General features: G+C 41.9%; 1 protein-coding gene across 1 annotated transcript in view; it reads left to right on the top strand.

Moving 5' to 3' along the window:
* CSMD2 (CUB and Sushi multiple domains 2) overlaps positions 1 to 15,011 on the top strand; it is a 169,832-nt gene that overhangs the window by 75,247 nt on the left and 79,574 nt on the right. The window contains exons 18-20 of the mRNA XM_008055741.2: positions 104 to 292; positions 3,596 to 3,773; positions 5,127 to 5,272. Of these exons, the coding sequence (XP_008053932.1) occupies positions 104 to 292; positions 3,596 to 3,773; positions 5,127 to 5,272 (513 nt within the window). The remainder of the gene's footprint in view (positions 1 to 103; positions 293 to 3,595; positions 3,774 to 5,126; positions 5,273 to 15,011) is intronic.

Raw genomic sequence — 15,011 nt, 5'->3', positions numbered from 1 at the left:
TGGTGCTTCACCAAGTGCTAACTCTCTGCTGCTCCTATATTCTGGTTGAGAAAGACATCCCAGAGAGAATGAGGTGACCTTTTCTTTCTTCCATCTTTTCCAGCCTATGAGCTTCAAGAATGCCCAGACCCAGAGCCCTTTGCCAATGGCATTGTGAGGGGAGCTGGCTACAACGTGGGACAATCAGTGACTTTTGAGTGCCTCCCAGGGTATCAACTGATTGGCCACCCTGTCCTCACATGTCAACATGGCACCAACCGGAACTGGGACCACCCTCTGCCCAGGTGTGAAGGTATGTCCCTCCCTCATCCTTGGATTCTTCTTGGGGTGGTCATAAAGATGGGTCCAGAGCAGACTACCTCCCATGAGCCTACTCCATGGGATCACCAATTCTGGAGGTCCAAGCAAACCATGGCCCATCTTAGTTTCATGTGGGTGTGACCCAGCCTCATCAGAGAGAGGCCCCTGGTGACAGACCTCTGGGCTAACACTAAGGAGGACCTGAGGGAGATGTGGGCCACAGCCAAGGGGAAGATGTACCCAGCCCTTGGGAGAATTCACCCTAAGGGGATAGATGCCTTAATTGGAAGGGAAAGTTCCACATGAGGGAGTAGGAGCCCAGTGATGTGCTGGGAGGTAGAGAGATAGAGCTCATCAAGGCATCTTCCCAAAGGGAGAAGAGAATGAAGACTATTTCTAAGATCTCTCTTGCCCCTCTCTTCACCCACCCTCATTGTACCCTTCCTCCTACATATGTCTGGAGAGAGCTGAGTTGATAATATCAGCAAGCTGAAGGTGGCACTTTCTTGGGTCTTCTTCCTTAACCAGAACTGGGATGGAGGATGACCGAAAGGTTGTGCTGCCTCCACTCTCACCTGCACACTTCAGTACCATTTCTCTTCCTTTTTCATTCTGGCAGCCCAGAATTTTCCTGGAGGAGAGGCAGGAATTTGTCACGAAATGAGAAGGTTTGGCAAGAACAGTAACTCAAGAAAGAGTGTCCCAGCTCTGGGATCAGATCACCCCCAGCTCCATCTTTAACCATGTCTCCTCTCTCAGCTTCAGTTTCTTCCTTGGTAAAATGGGACTTATCTGTATTTCATAAGAGCTGGAGAATTCCACAGATGGCTCATGCACAGATGTAAACTCTCAGTATTAACTCTCCACAGGAAAAGAGACCTTGTTTACAAAACTGAGCTATTCTGACACTAGAATAGAAAACTGTAATTTGTAAAACTATTACAGCCTCAGTCTTTCAGATGTTCAGAAATATCCTGTGCATAACCAGTTGATCATTTTAGAATTGTTGGCTAATAATGTGCCAGGCGACAAGCTTCATTGTGGACTTTAACCCCTTATTCCCTTCTCACTCGTAGTGTCTTTTTATGGCATCACAGGAGAGAGAAAAGAGCAATGCCTTCTTTGTCTGCCATCTTGAGCCAGAAGCCCTTCTCCCTCCTGAGAAGCCTTCTCTTGACTTCTCTGGCTGTATTCTCTTGCTTTTTCAAATACCTTTCTGCCTGTGCTACTTTTTGGTCAACTTTCCCTTTGCCCCTTAAATGTTGTTGTTCTTTGGAGTTTTTTCTCAAGTCTCTTCTCTTCTTTTTCTATTCACTTCCACGTCCCTAAATGCCATCTGTATCTGCAACCTTTGTGTCTTTACTGAAATCCACACCAGCATATCCAATTGCTTACTAAATATCTTCACTTATTCCAGAAGCAGCTAAGTCCTGAAATATTTAAACTTGAACTCATCGTCTCTCTGCTGTTGGACTGAAATCCCCATTTAGTGATATCCTAGTCACCTGGTCCTCAGTCTTTACTTTGGGCACCATCCCTTTTGCTTCTCTCCCATATTCACCAAGTCCTGCTTTCTACGTCATAGTTATCCTTCAAGTGGCATCTACTTCTTTCTGTCCACTGCCTGTACCTGAATCTGGACCACCACTTAAAGGAGGCTCACTGCTCCAACTCCACTCCTCATGGAACCAACTTTGAGTCTTTACTCTCCTCCATTCATTCTTTACAAGGTAGTGAGGATGGTCCGGGGAAGCCATCAACATGATGTTCGCCTGCTCAGCAGCCAGCCAGGCATCCCCATCTCCCTTGGGGTAAATTCCAGAATCCCTACTGTCACACGCCACATCGCTCAGGGCTCACAGATTTTATGTTCCAGCTGAGCTGAAATATTCCCCATTTGTCCAGTGTGCCGCATTTTCTTGCTTCAGGTTCTTGGCACATCGTGTTCCATCTTCATGTAGTGTTCCTTCTTCATATGACATTCCTTTCTCTTAATTTGCCCATTTATCTCTTGTCATCCCTTAGGTCTGAGTCTAAATGTGAATTCTACCAGGAATCCTTCACTACTATCACAGGACCAGAGGAGGAGCTCTCCCAAATGTCCCTGTGCACTCCACAATGATGGCACACCCCAGTCTGTGCTGTAGATGCTGGTGTACTTGGCTGTGACCCAGCAGTGTGTGTATCATGGGACAGAACTGGAGTGTCCTGCTTCCTTCTGTCTCTCCAGGCTGTGCCTGGCACTGAGGAGATTCTCAGTACCTGTGGAGGGATGGTGTATCCCTGTGCACCACTTTCAGGATATATTTGCATTTACAAGAACCCTGCCCTCTGCTTGGAGGCAGCTGGGATTATTTCTACTCAGCCCAGTCTGCACCATCCAGACATCTGCTTGATGCCCCATGTCAGCCTAAACCGCTCATTATTTTGCACCAGGGTGTCAGGGCTTTTTTTGGTCCAGCATCCCTGTTTATTCTCCTCTCTGGTGATTGAGTCTGAACACCTTGGAGCCTATAAGACCTCTTCACCCCCATGCCTGAATCCTCAATCAGAGTGAGTCTAAAATGGATGTTGTTTTGGGAAGTAGGGAGATAAGGAGAGAGAATCATATCTATGTAGCGCATGACCCCTCTGTGAACAGGAACCTGGACTGAACACTTTACGTGTTTCATTTCACCCCATCACCACCACAATCCTACAAGGGAGGTATTCTTAGTCCCGTTTTACAGGTAAGGAAATGAAGACTCAGAGAGACTAACCTATTTGTCTAAGGGCATCTGTCAATCAATGGTTTAGCCGTGATTTGAACCCAACCTCAGACTTACCACAAGAAACCTCAACTCGAAGTCTAGATGAAAAGTACCGCTCTAGGAAGAGCAAATCCAAGAGAAAGAACGAGATATTTGCCTAATTTCTGAGCTCTTTGTGGCAAAGGCACTGCAGCCCTGACCCTAACATCTTCCCCTTCCCACTCCTGGGGAAGGCAGGGGGATAGCTTCAGTGCATCCTTCCTTTTTGGTAGGCCTCTTTCATGAGAAATAGAGAGAGGGAGGCTGAGGCAGGCCCACAGAGGCCTGCAGTAAAGACTAAGAGCCAGAGGGGTGTGGTGTATAGGGACTGGTGGGTAGAGTCAGGTGCACCCATCCTCAACCCAGGCACCTCTCCCCCATCCCACCCGAACCCCTTGATGGGGGATTTGTACTGGGAGCTGGGAGTTTGTTGGGAAGGCATCTGAATTCTCAGGTGGGTGGTGAGCTTAGCACTCATCTGTGTGTTTGTGTTCCCTCCCTGACAGTCCCCTGTGGTGGAAACATCACCTCTTCCAATGGCACTGTGTACTCCCCGGGGTACCCCAGCCCTTACTCCAGCTCCCAGGACTGTGTCTGGCTGATCACCGTACCCATTGGCCATGGAATCCGCCTCAACCTCAGCCTGCTGCAGACAGAGCCATCTGGAGACCTCATCACCGTCTGGTAGGGCCAGGTGTCATGTCGAGGGCCAGTTAGAAAGGAGCATTATCGGGGCTCTACACTGGGTTTCCCACCGGTTAACTATTGTTTCAGAGAACCAAGAACTGAGTGGTTTTAAACAGCTGTCAGCTTCCTGGGTTTAAAGTTAACATAGTGGAATAAGGCTCGGCTTCAACTGGTCGTTATGACTTCTTGAAGGTAGAGGAATGGGAAGGCAGCTCCCAGCCTGCGCTTCTCCTGGGCCCAGGAAAGAACCAATGGGTGTGTGAGTGAAAGTGGGCATTATATACAGACTTTTCTCAGTACTTCCGGAGTTCAAACCAACATTTGACATGTCCCTGAGAGATAAATGGAAGAGGTTTGAGATGGAGTTTTGTGAAGTCCCATTGGTCATCCTGTGCTGAGCAGTGCTGTCCAACAGAACTTTCTGCATGATGGAAATGAGTTCTATCTGTGCTGTCCAATGTGGAAGCCACTGGCTACATGTGGCTATGGAGCACTTGCCTGTGACTAGTGACCAAAGAGCTGCTTTTTATATTGTATTTTATCTACATTTATTTAAATGTAAACAGCCACATGTAGCTAGTTGTTACAGAATTGGATAGCTCAGTCTGAGTTGTACAGTTATATATATTATAATTTGAGTTAACTTTTAAATGAGAAAATAATTAATATGTAAGTGCAATTTCCCAGACAGTTTTTTCCCAAATCACTGGATCTTTGGACAAAGATATAATTTTAAAATTCCTTTAGATGGAGGTTACTGCCATTCTGGGAATAATCAGGGGATAGTGGAATTCTCTTCCAAAATTTTCAAGGCTGGATAACCATAACCGGCTTGCCCCAGGTTAATTTCCAGCTTGATTTCCAAGCAATGTCTAAGAAGAGATGGGAGGGACTAGAGAAGCTTCCAAGAAAGAAATCCTTTACCCCCAGAGGCAGCATGGATCTATCTCTTTTCTGGAGGAACAAGGAAGTAGGGCTGGCACAGATAGCATCAGGGAATTCCTATACAGTTGTGCAGCCATGTCCTGTTGTTGCCCCACACTGAGAGGACCCACAGTAAGACCCTTAGCCTTGCTCTGTAGTGCCTGAATTGCCCCAGGAGCCCACTGGGCTGGTGAATAAGCAGGTGAATAAGAAACCAGTGTGACTTTCACCCATTCTGTCAACTGTGTCAGGAAATAAGTTGGGAGAGGTTGTAGGAAGGTGTTTAAGGCATTGGGAGGGAATTGTTGGTGCAAAAAGAGTCTCAGCCACCCACTTCTGGTCTCTCTTAAGGCCACTGATGGTACCAGGTAAAGCAGGCAGCCACAGTGACTGGTGACATGCCAGGGCTATCTTTCCCTCTTGCAGGGATGGGCCACAGCAGACAGTTCCACGGCTTGGAATCTTCAGCCGGAGCATGGCCAAGAAGACGGTGCACAGTTCATCCAACCAGGTCCTGCTCAAGTTCCACCGTGATGCAGCCACAGGGGGAATCTTCGCCATAGCCTTCTCTGGTCAGTATGGAAGCCTAGCCTAGTGGAAAGGGCCAGGCTCTCAAGTCAAGGCTGGGCTTGACTCCTGGCTCCACCATTCATTGGTCATGTGACTTTGAGTGAGTTGAGTAACTCTCTGAGCTTCAGTGTCTCCAGAGTTGTGAGAGTTAAATATATTTGCCTGTATGAGAGCTCCCAGCACAAGATTCCATAAATGCAAGCTCTCCTCCTCTTCCACACTACCAGGGTAGAGAGACTCAGGAAGTTGATCCTGGCCAAGTGCACTCATTCATATCAATTCACTGGTTGGCTTGCCCATATGCCTATGCCCCAGCTTGTCCCCTCGCACCTTCTAGAAGCCTCTCCCTCTCCAAAGAAATCTAGGGCCTCAGCTAGCCTCACATGGAATCCTAGTGCACAAATGAAGATACAGTGATTTCAAGTCAGAATTACATGAACAATTCAGGGTGGGTGTGTCCTCATTGGCAGCCTGTTTTCTTCTAAGAATCCTAAGTTGGGGATTTCTCATTTTTGTTATAGTGCGATTGCATAGAAAAACTTACAGAAAGTTCTCTGTGAGTTCGTGCCCATCAATGAAATGATGCACATGTTTGCAATTTACAGAGCATTATGTATACTTGAACTGGAAATCAAGGAAGCTGGATTTTATGTCTGACTCCAACTTAAGCCAGCTGTGTGTGACCTTGTGCAGGTCCCTTTCACTCTTGAGACCTTGGTTTCTTCACCTGTAGAGTGTCAGGCTTGGAGTTTGGGACCTGTAAGAATTCTGTGAGGCAGTAAAGTGTATTCTAACCCTCATTTTATAAATAAAAAAAATGAGGGCAAAAGAAGGCTCAAAATGATGTGGATAGAATTGGGCACAGAGCTCGGCTCCCTCAGTTCTGGTGTGACTATAAAGTGCTATTGCGTCATGCATGCACTTATAGAAAGTTGAGTGTGTTCAGCCCCACACCTGGAGAGACGTAGCAACAGAGAAGCAAAGAGACAGAGAGACACAATCATGTCAAGAGCCTAATCAGTTCCAGCCACCATTCCCAGGAGCTATGGTCTAAGCTCTGCCCTCTCCATCTGCCTCAGTCTACACACCTCTCCTGTTGGGTACACCTGTCACCCCACTAATAGGATCCAGGCTTTAAGGCTCTGTCATTTTGGCTTATGACTTTCCCATGTACTGATAGAGTATGGACTCCAAAGTCACAGACTTGGGTTCAAATCTTAGCTTTGCCATGTATAAGCTATGTGAACTTGTCTGTCATATATGAGTCTCAGTTTTGTTATCCACAAAATGGGAATACTATAAGTACCTAACCTAACCTAATAGAGTTCAATGAAATATTGTATGGAATCATTAGCTCCAGGCACAAAGTATAAAAGGTACTCAATAAATTGTAGTTTTAATAGTTATCATCACCATGATTATTTTTATTACATTTAGATGTTGACAGACTCACTGTGAAATTACATTGGTGCTAGGCCAGGTCTCTTGTTCTTATTCCTGAGCCCTAACCTGTGCCAGGACCAGGTAAAGGAGACTCAGCACAGCTCCAGGCCATTATTGCTCCCATGTTCTCCTCACTAAGTCTTCCCACGAAAACATTTACTTCAGGACATACTCTTGGCAGTATTCCTTCTGCCTCTCAGATGAGATGTGAGGCCCTTACTGTGGTCTGAATGTTTGTGTCCCCCCAAAATTCGTATGATAAAATCCTAACCCCCAAGGTGATAGTATTAGGCCTTTGGGTCTTTGGGGAGTGATTAGGTCATAGATTGGAGCCCTCATGAATGGGATTAGTGCCCTTATAAAAGAAATCTGAGCCGGGCTCGGTGGCTCAACCTGTAATCCCGCGCCTTTGGGAGGCTGAGGTGAGTGGATTGCCTGAGCCCACGGGTTCAAGACCCACCTGGGCAACTTGACGAGACCTCATCTCTAAAATAAATTTTTAAAAAATTAGCTGGGCATGGTAGCGCGCGCCTGTAGTTCCAGCTACTTGGAAGGCTGAGGCGGAAGGATCGCCGGAGCCCAGCAGGTCGAGGCTGCTGTAGCCGGGAGCGGCCACTGCACTCCAGTCTGGGTGACAGAGTGAGACTCTGACTCAAAAAAATAAAAAATAAAAATAAATAAATAAATAAATAAAAGAAATCTGAGGCAGTTTATTTGTGTCCAGGTCAGCAGGCTCCAGTGGGAAAGACATGATGTGAGGGTCAAAGTGAGTGAGAGAGAGGCACATCTGATGCTTCACAGAAATCTTGATAAATTGTAGAGCAGATCATATGTATAGAAAGTGTATGGAACATGTATGTGCAGTTTAAAGAAGAAAACAGTGAATACTATCACTGAGTGTAAGAAGAACACCTAAACCTTTGAACCCCTGTTTCTTTCTCAACACATTCTCCTTCACTGACCCTAGAGTTAACCATGATCCTGCATGTTTATTAATCATGCATTGCTTTTCTTTATAATTTTACTCCATGCGTGTGTATCTCCAAGAATATATGTTGGTTAATTTTGCATGTTTTTTTCTGTCATATAAAGACAATCATTCTATAAATATTCTTCTGTGACCTGCTTTCCTCACTCAAAAGTTTTCAAAATTCATGTTGATGCATGTGGGTGTAGTTCATTTTTTAATGCTGCATTACTCCACTGCATCTAGTCTGCTGTTAATAAGTATTTAAGTTATTTTATTTTAAGCATATGGACATAGTTGTATATTCCTTCTTGTTGTGAACATGTACAAGAGTTTCTCTTGCGTACATGCCTGGGTGGAGTTGTGAGGTTGTAAGTATTCATATATTCAGTTTCACTAGATAGTGCCAAATTTATCTTACAAAGTTCTTATAACCATTTATACTCTTCCCAGCAACTATGGTAGAGTTCCCATTGTTCTACATTCTTGCAAACACTGAGTTTTATTGGACTTGTAAATTTTTACCAATCTGGTGGATGCAAGAAACGGCGTTTCACTTGTATGATAATGGTGAGGCCGGTATCCTTTCCCATGTTTATTGACTGGTCAGGCTTCCTGCTGTGTGAAATGTCTGCTCCCCATAGAGCTTTCTTCCTCCAAGGAGAGAGAGATAATGAACAATAAGCAAATGAAATCTTTACAATTTGTAGTAAGTGCTCTGAAGAAATAAGTTAGATGCTAAGATAGCAAGCAAAAAGTTGGAGAACTTTACTTTGTGTAGAATAATGGTGGAGAACCTAAGAGATGGCATTTGAGACAAGAACTAAAGAAAAAGAAGTTTGAATGACAAAGAGGGAAGTGGGAATGGGGTGGGGAAAGAATGTTGGTCTTTCTGTAGGCAAACATCAGCCTTAAGGAAATTGATTTTTATGTAAGAGTCAATAAGCAGAAAGGAAAACTATCTTAAGGAGACCTTTGAAAAGATTCTGTGGAATTTTTTAAAAATGAGAAATTGGTATTTGAGTTGCAAAGAAAAATACCATTGAAAAAATATATGGTTTAGGAAATAGAAGTAAATTTTGGAAAACACCTGCTTCTAGCATAAAAGTCTAGATAACGTGGACTCCAAATAACAAATGAACTAGCAGACAGATATGAAAAGAGAGATCTGGCTGAGAGATAAATGCAAGGGGAGCTGAATCTCTCCCCTTTCCTTCCTGAACAATTCAGTCCTAAAGCTGTTAGATGGGATGAACAAAGTAGGTGGTCCATACCTGTCAGGGCAAGAGGGGATGGGGACCATTGTGGGCCAGGTGAGGGTGTCAGGTAGAGAGGGAGTCCACACTGAGGAGCTGTCTGGCATGTGAAGATGGAGCTTATGCGGGGCAAGAAAGATATCTGCACAGAGAAGGGTCTGGTGTATGGTGCCAGAGCTCTGAGCAGGATGAGTGGACACCCGTGTAGGGTATGGGGTCCCAGTAGAAGGAGGAGAACATCCACATGGAGTATCAGCTCAGGAGGGGAGACAGAACTCAAGTAGGGTGCAGAGGGAGGGTGGCAGTAGAAACAGGAACTCAGTACATGGGAGATTGATTAAATAAGTTAATATGGTAAAGACAATAGAAAGCAGGTTTCTTTCTGTCAGAAAAGAGAGTATAAAATGTGGGAAGAGCAAAAATTAGAATATGCCTAGCAGTGTTGGATTTGAATTGGAGGGATCAATGTGAGCTCATGGTTTTCATATGTAGAGATATAGAAGTACATGGGTGTATGTTGTGTGTGAGTATGTATGAGTGCATGTATGTACATACATAAATTCCTTACACTTCCCACTGGGAGGACTTTGAAGCAGCAATTCCTCAGCAGTAATGGACACATTTAGCACTGCCAGACTTTGGTTTCTAAATAGCATTTTCCACTCAAATGGACCAGGGCTCCCTGAAGAAATGAATGATCCCAAGGCTGGGGTAGAGAAAGTAGAAAACAAGCCAGGAGCATCTTATGACAGAAAGTTTAAAAATGTCCAAAGAATGATAGAGACATGTCAAAAGAATGTAGACTCTGGCTTAAAGGGTCTCCCACTGACCACACTGGGGACAATTTGAATATCAAAGTCGCTAATAATAGTAACAAATGGTAACCTGGTGAATCAAACAGGACACCATGTATATCTATACAGATATAAATAAATAAATGAATTAAAGGTTTTATAAGGAACAGAATATTTACATACATAAAACTACCCCCTCACACAATAATTACAGGGGGAAAAAGAATAACTTTACAGTGGAGAAGACTGGAAAATACACCATGTCATCTGTAATGGGACAACCTAAAGTCACACCCCAGGTGAGAGAATGCAATGAGAAGAGCTCGGCATCAGTTCTGCGATGGTCAAAGATACACAACCTGGATCTCATTATGAGGAAACACCAGGCAAATCCAAACCGCAAGACATACCATCAATTCACTGGAAGGATAGCTTCAAAAGTGTGAAAGTCGTGAGGGTCAAGTAAAAACTTTGGAACTTTACAGACTAACAGAGACTAAAGAGATATACATGACAATAAAATTCAACATTTGATTCTGAACTGGATTATTTTGCTATTGAGGACTTTATTGGGACAAGAGGAAAAACTTGAATGGGATGGGAGGATTTGATGGCAGTAATGCATCACTGTTAATTTCCTGTTTTGTGGTTATGTGGGAGAGTGTGCTTGCTTATAGGAAATAGATACTAAAATATTCTGGGAGTATGGGGCATCATATTGGTCACTTACTTTCAAATGGTCCATGAAAAAATATTTTGTACTATATTTCCATCTTTTCCTATATGTGTGTGACTATTTCAAATTAAAAGTTTTATTTACAAGGGAAGCTAGATTTTAAAAATAGCAAGGTTGAAAAGAAATGCGATTTAGCACAATTTTCATCAGCACACAATCAACAAAGAGCAGAACCAACACTATGGAAAAACAATGCAGAGATGTGAAAGACAAAGCTGAAAATCTTAGCGCTAAGAGAGAGAAGGGTGAGACATGAGAGTGATAGAAAATGGTAAATAATAAGATCCAGTGAACAAAGAACTCATATGAAGAGAAAAAGCAATGAGGAAGAGAAGAGCCAAATGGATGGAACAAAAACAATGAAACAAAACTTCTCTGAAATGAAAGAAAGACCTATGTAGATAGAATAAAAGAACTCACTGTGTACCAGGAGAAATGAAAAACAACCTTATAAGGATGAAGGGCAGGGGAAATTGACTAGAATCCAGGCTGAGAAAAATTGTCTTCAAAGGAACCAAAATCAGACAATTCTCTGTTTTTGACATTAGATTACAGGAAAAAAAGAGGCATTTCTTATAAAGGCTAAAGAAGGAGAAAAAGTTAGGGACTTCACATGTGAAGGAAAGAGGTATTTATTTGTAGGGATTCAGGAGTTTAAAATTAGAGTTGCTTTAGTCTCAATCTGAACTCTTGGTCCAGAATAACTACCCAACAAGGGGTGAACCAAAACTCAAAATAGAGAAAACGTATAAAATAAAAGATACAAGTGCAAAGTATTTATACTAGCTAAGCACAGACTGAAGACCAAATAATACTTGAAATGTAAATTTAAAGCAGAGGACAAATACAATAATACTTGAAAGACTAAAAATAATAATTTTACATTAATAAATGCCCAAGTAGATGGACAAGGGATAGGAAAATGTCTATATCTTTTATGAAGGTGAAATCAACTGTTAACTTTGAACATTAAAAAAATAAAGACTTCAAGCATATATTTTAGTCACTAATGCATTTAAAATAGAGTATTATATTTAAATCATTAAAAGAAAAAACAAGTAAAATATAAGACAAATATAAGGTAGAAAACAAAGAAAATTGTTAAAGAAAAAAGATACAGGAAACACAAAATAATATAAAACAGTAAAAATAAAAGCATTCAATTATAATGGAAATGCAAATTTATTAAAGTCCAATTCTCTATTTAAAAAAATGAAGACTCTTAGATTAGGGTAAATAATATGTTCAGCTATATTTTCTATACCAGTAACATAACTAAGACAAAATAACACTGTTTAAAAATAAAAGGAGAGCCAGTGATATACTTAGAAAACAACATGCAACAGTAACAAAGAAAAACATAGAATTTAAAGCAAAAAGCATTAAGTAAAAAAAAGTGAATTATTTATTTTGAAGAATGTTATGACTTATAATGATAATTTTTAAATGTTTTTAATTTTAACTGTGATGAAATACACATAACATAAAATTATCTTAACCTTTTTTAGACATATGAGGGGGGACCCAAAAAAGCCCAAAATTTATTTCTAAAAAATTGTATATTTATTCTTACATGTTTAAACTTCAGTCACCTTCAAAGTACTCTCCGTTTGACGCAACACATATATCAAGACGCCTTTCCACTTCTCAAAACAGTTTTTGAACATGTCGATTTTGATGCATTTTCGTGCTACTGCCATTTTTTGTTCAATCTCTTCTACATCAGCAAAAACATTTCCCTTTGAGGATTTTTTCATCTAGGGAAACAAAAAAAATTGCTTGGGCCTAGAACAGAATAGGGAGTGTGGGGCACGGGGGTTATACTGTTTTGGCTCAAAAACTGCTAAACACTCAGTGCGGTGTGGGCATTGTTGTGGAAAAACCAGTCACCTGTTTGCCACAATTCAGGACGTTTCTTCCACAAGTCTTGACACAATCTTCTCAAAACTTCAGATAAAAACTTTGGTTGACTGTTTGATCCGGAGGAATAAATTCTGAGTGTACTACAAGGGGCCGGCCTTCCAAAAGATAATTCTGGTGGTTTTTGGGGTGAGGGTCCTCCCTCGTACAGTTCAGTGGCAGTAAGAACATTCTCATTGTTGTGCAACCATCACCACCATCTGTGTCTAGAAATCTTCTATTTTGCAAAACTGAAACTCTGTACTGGTTAAATAACAACAACTCTTCCATTGACCCCTCTCCCTAGCCTCTGGCAACCACCATTCTACTTTCTGTCTGTGAACTTGACTACTCTTGGTATCTCATATAAGTGGAATCATACAATATTTGTCTCTATGTGACTGGCTTATTTTACTTAGCATAATCTCCTCAAGGTTCATCTGTGTTGTAGCATGTGTCAGAATCCCCTTCCTTTTGAGACTGAATAACATTCCATTGGAATACCTTACTTTGTTTATCCATTCATTCCTCAGTGGCACTTGGTTTGCTTCTGCCTTTTGTTTATTGTGAAATACTGCTAGGAACATGAGTGCACAAATATGTAACAATAATTTTTAAGATGATAATCCTATTGGGAAGATTGAGGGAAGATGCCCACTTGGTGGTCAGCAGCTTGAGAATACATATTAAAAGCCTTAGCACGATGTGATTAACTACATAGTCAAGACGTTTTGTGGTGCCTGTACCACTCATGATGATCTTCCTAACTGCTCCCTTCCCATGGGTACTTGGCAGCTATGTTTGTATATCGTGACACCCCTCCATGTACACCCAGCCACAGTAACTCAGACCAGAGGTGGACATCTGACCTGGCTCCAGCAAGAGTAACCAGATGTTCTCTCTTGGGAACTTGAAATTGGACCAAAGAGACTCTACTTTTGCCTGGACTTGTATCCTGAAGAGAGAAGGATGTAAATCCAAGTGCAGTAGATTGACTCTCCTGCTCTCCCTGTGGACCAAGAGGGAGACCCATCCTTGGTTTCTGATCACCCTTCAGTTCCTTGCCTTTTGCCTTTATGAAGTCTGGCTGTGGATTCACCCTTGAATTCCTTCTTCTCTGAGACGTATTTTTGTTTACTCTAGCCTGAGTTGATTTGTGTTATTTGCATCTAAAGGTTCCTAACTAATACAGCAGTCTAGGACCCAGCAATCCTACTTCTGAGAATTGTGCAAAGATAAATGCATAAAGATATTCCTTGACATGTTATTTCAGAAGCAAGGAAATTAGAAATAATCTAAATGTAAAATAATAGGAGGTTAAGTATATAAATTTTATATATATACCCAAGGGGGAAGAGATGGCCATTGAAAATTGTTCATGTAGAATACAATCCATTGATCTAAAGAAATGTTTATTTTATACTGTTCAGTGAAAAAAAGCAACTGGTATTTAAAACCCAGGTGATGGTAGAACCAGAAAACACAGTGATTATGGGCTCCCACCCAAGACCACAATCACCCTCCTTGTGAGGTTCCTGAGAAAGAGGTAGAAAGAGAACCACGGCAAAGGAAGGCATTTTAATATTAGCTGGACTTGGACCCCAAACTCAGAAGCAGAGTCCTGGGTCTTCTGGAAAGCTCAAATGAACCATCTGAGCCCAGATTGTTTTCCTACGCTCATTGGTTTTAAAGTCTGCAGATGAAATGCCAATCCAGCATACCCATCAGCCTGAGGAAGAACATGTCCAGAAAGAGCACACTATGTGCAAGTGCCCTCAACAGCTGTTGCTGAGCTGACTACTGCTTAAGCCAGCCACCAGTTACCATGTTAACATGCACTAGAACCTGATAAAGTTATATTAGTGCCTCACCCCAAGGGAAGAAGGAGGGTAAGCACAAAATCAAATGGGGGAGTCGGTCCTAAATGTTCTCAGTCCTTGAGTTGTGCAGCAGCAACATGGTAAATACCATGAGATACCATCAGTGTAGTAAGAGTGTGTGTTTGGCAGGGAGGGCAACATCTGTAAAAGATCCAGGCTCATATAGCAAAAGGTTAATGCTTATGACTAGATAGTGGAATTTCAAGAATTTGTGTTTCATTGCTTTTCAGTAGCCCTAAACTTTTTAGCTTGAGCAGAAAATTTTAATTTTTTAAAAAGTTATTTTAGCTGAGCTCAGTGGCTTATACCTGTAGTTCCAGCTACTCAGGAGACTGAGGTAGGAGGATCACTTGAACCCAGGAGTTTGAGACTGCAGTCACTGTGATTGTTCCTATGAATAGCTGCTGCACTCCAGCCTGGGTGACAGAGCAAAACTCTCTTAAAAATAAAAAATAAAATTTAAATGTGATGCAAAATCATCTCAATCAAAATAGTAATCACAAAAATATAAAATACCCAGGCTGTGTTGAAGTGGAAATTTGTTTTTATTGATTTTTTTCTGGAAAAGTTTAGTATGCCTTAGAAGTTTTAAAGGTAAGTATGAGGGTGAAAATGAAAGGTATCAAGTTTTCTAAAAAATTGATTAAAGAGTGAGAACATGAGGTATTCAGTTCTTACTTTCTGTGATAGTTCACTTAGTATGTTGGTTTCCAGCTGCATCCAAGTTGCTGCGAGGTCCTTGATTTTGCTCTTCTTACTGACTGCA

The sequence above is a fragment of the Carlito syrichta genome, unplaced genomic scaffold (genome assembly GCF_000164805.1).
Source record: "Carlito syrichta isolate Samal-C Ts95f unplaced genomic scaffold, Tarsius_syrichta-2.0.1 Scaffold301936, whole genome shotgun sequence".
NCBI lineage: Eukaryota > Metazoa > Chordata > Mammalia > Primates > Tarsiidae > Carlito > Carlito syrichta.
The sequence above is the reverse complement of the archived record's forward strand: the minus strand, read 5'-3'. Positions and strand labels throughout refer to the sequence as shown.